At 51.5% G+C, this 2,819-nt stretch overlaps 1 protein-coding gene across 1 annotated transcript; it reads left to right on the forward strand.

Moving 5' to 3' along the window:
* Positions 1 to 1,288: 1,288 nt before the first annotated feature.
* SLC25A39 (solute carrier family 25 member 39) lies at positions 1,289 to 2,813 on the forward strand. The gene is given in 2 exon segments (XM_046682399.1): positions 1,289 to 1,756; positions 1,798 to 2,813. Coding segments are annotated over 2 exon segments (804 nt in total). The 5' UTR covers positions 1,289 to 1,658; the 3' UTR covers positions 2,504 to 2,813.
* The last annotated feature ends 6 nt before the right edge of the window (positions 2,814 to 2,819 follow it).

Below are 2,819 nucleotides of genomic sequence, written 5' to 3' on the forward strand. Positions count from 1 at the left end.
TCGAAACAACACATTTCATTACTGAATATCTTTAAATATTTAGAAAGTTCTTTATGTTGAGTTGAAATCTGCGTTTACGTAGCTTCTACTCATCGTTTCTGGGTTTCACCTTAGGGATGATATAGATTAAGCCTACTCTGTTCCCATGTGGGTACAGTTCAAATATGTGGAGACAGCTATTTTGTCTGCAGTCAGAGAGATAACCAAATTATAATTACATTTTTAGAGATGGACTATAGTCAGTGTGTAAACTGACACTTGAAATAGGTCTTCTAAATATTTTGTCTCATTCACATTCTCTTGGAAGTTTCCCTAATTTCCACCATGGCACAAAGAAGGGTTTTTTTAATCAGTGCGGGACCGGGGAGCGAGGAAGAGAGAGAAAGAGATTGAGAGAAGGTGTATGTGATGTGTGTATTCAGACGCCCTTGGAATAACTGTATATGAATGCATTCAATGCTTAGCAATTTCACAAAAGAAAGAAAGAAATCTTGGGACAAAGAGGAATATGTAATTGTGTAACAGGAACAAGTTTATAAAAGTATGAGCCCTCCCAATATTCCCTCACTGGAAAATGTTTTTTCTTTGCCAGACTGGTTCCAGAGTTTTTGTAATATGTCAAGAAGATGATTCTGCAAAAGAGGCGAGAGGACGGCACAGAGTCTTACCAGCTTAATTCCTGGGCTCTTTTTTGTTACGGAGAATTAGGTAATGTGCAAAGCAGAAATGAAACTACAAAAAATAGCAAGGCCAAACTGATCTACATAATAAAGAACAAGGCAGAGGATGGGGAGGAGCAAGAAATAGGAAGCCACAGGAGCTGGAAGCTGGGGGAGAGTTTGAGGGCACTTGATAAGAAGCTCCAAGGCAGCTCTCGGTGTGGCAGGACTGGGTAGGAGAAGGAAAGGAATTTTGATACAGATTGCTGTGGATTTTGAAAAGGATCTGTTTTTAATGTTTCTAAAGAGAGAAGTAAGGATTAAAATTCCTCTTTAATTAATTTTGGATCATAGATTGTGGTTTTTTGAATGTCAGTGGGCTAAAACTGGCCTCTGAGGCTGGAATTGAGAAGGATTACAGTTGCTTTTGCTGTTCCTCTGTTGTCGACTCGTCCATCCACCGCAGATGGATGTTAGTCCAGGGCATTAAAAAAAAGCTGTGTTAGAAGGGGATCAGGATATGCCACCCCCAAAGATGCCACTTTGGCAGAAGAATTATTTTGAGCTGAAGGCGTTTGACTTCCTAGAATCCCTTATCTGCCTTGTTAAAAGATATACTGAGACTCGGCAGCCTGCGGAGTCGGCCTCGCTGCGAGGCGGGCGCGCGCGGACCCTGCACCGGCCGCGGAGCCGCTATGGGCCCGCCCGGCCCCGGGCACCGGGCTGCGCCAGCGCCGGCCTAGAGCCAGAATTGAAGCTACAAAATGGCTGACCAGGACCCGGGGGGCATTAGCCCCCTCCAGCAAATGGTGGCCTCAGGCGCTGGGGCTGTGGTCACCTCTCTCTTCATGACACCCCTGGATGTGGTGAGGGTCCGCCTGCAGTCCCAGCGCCCCTCGGTGGCCAGCGAGCTGATTCCTCCCTCCAGACTCTGGAGCCTCTCCTTCGCCAAATTGCCCTCCTCTCTCCAATCTACAGGGAAGTGTCTCCTGTACTGCAATGGTGTTCTGGAGCCCCTGTACCTGTGCCCAAATGGTACCCGCTGTACCACCTGGTTTCAGGACCCCACTCGCTTCACTGGCACCATGGATGCTTTTGTGAAGATTGTGAGACACGAGGGCATCAGGACCCTGTGGAGCGGCCTCCCAGCCACCCTGGTGATGACTGTCCCAGCCACTGCAATCTACTTCACTGCCTATGACCAACTCAAGGCCTTCCTTTGTGGTCGAGCCCTGACCTCTGACCTCTACGCACCCATGGTGGCTGGCGCACTGGCCCGCTTGGGCACCGTGACTATCATCAGTCCCCTGGAGCTGGTATGAACAAAGTTGCAGGCTCAGCATGTCTCATACCGGGAGCTGGGTGCGTGTGTCCAAGCTGCTGTGGCTCAGGGCGGCTGGCGCTCACTGTGGCTTGGCTGGGGTCCCACTGCCCTTCGTGATGTGCCCTTCTCAGCCCTGTACTGGTTCAACTATGAGCTGGTGAAGAGCTGGCTGAGTGGATCCAGGTCAAAAGATCAGACATCTGTGGGCGTCAGCTTTGTGGCTGGCGGCATCTCAGGGACGGTGGCCGCTATCCTGACTCTGCCCTTTGACGTGGTGAAGACTCAGCGCCAGGTTGCACTGGGAGCGGTGGAGGCTGTGAGAGTGACACCCCCTCACGCAGACTCCACCTGGCTGCTGCTGCGGAAGATCTGTGCGGAGTCAGGCACCAGGGGACTCTTTGCAGGCTTCCTCCCGAGGATCATCAAGGCCGCTCCTTCCTGTGCTATCATGATCAGCACTTACGAGTTTGGCAAAAGCTTCTGCCAGAGGCTCAACCGGGACCAGCCTCTGGGCTCTTGAAAAGGACGGGGTGGCCCTCATCTCTTCCATGGGTGGGGGCGGGGCAGGAGACTGAGTCAAGTGCCTTGTCCTCAGCACTGAGGAGAGGGGCCTCATTTCCCTTCCCCAGGGGTAGGAGGCTGCCCCTCTGGGCCCACCCAGGCCCCCCTCATTCCTGCTGCTCCTCATTCACAAGCCCCAAGAATCATCACTTTTCCACCCCCCTAAATTCAAGACCAAATCTGCTAACTGCCCCTCCCCATGTCCCTTTGTATTTGCTGTAGCTGGGCCTGCCCCCAGGAGCCACAAAACCCTGGGCCTGGCATAGTCTGCATCC

Source organism: Equus quagga, chromosome 13 (genome assembly GCF_021613505.1).
Source record: "Equus quagga isolate Etosha38 chromosome 13, UCLA_HA_Equagga_1.0, whole genome shotgun sequence".
Classification (NCBI taxonomy): Eukaryota; Metazoa; Chordata; class Mammalia; order Perissodactyla; family Equidae; genus Equus; species Equus quagga.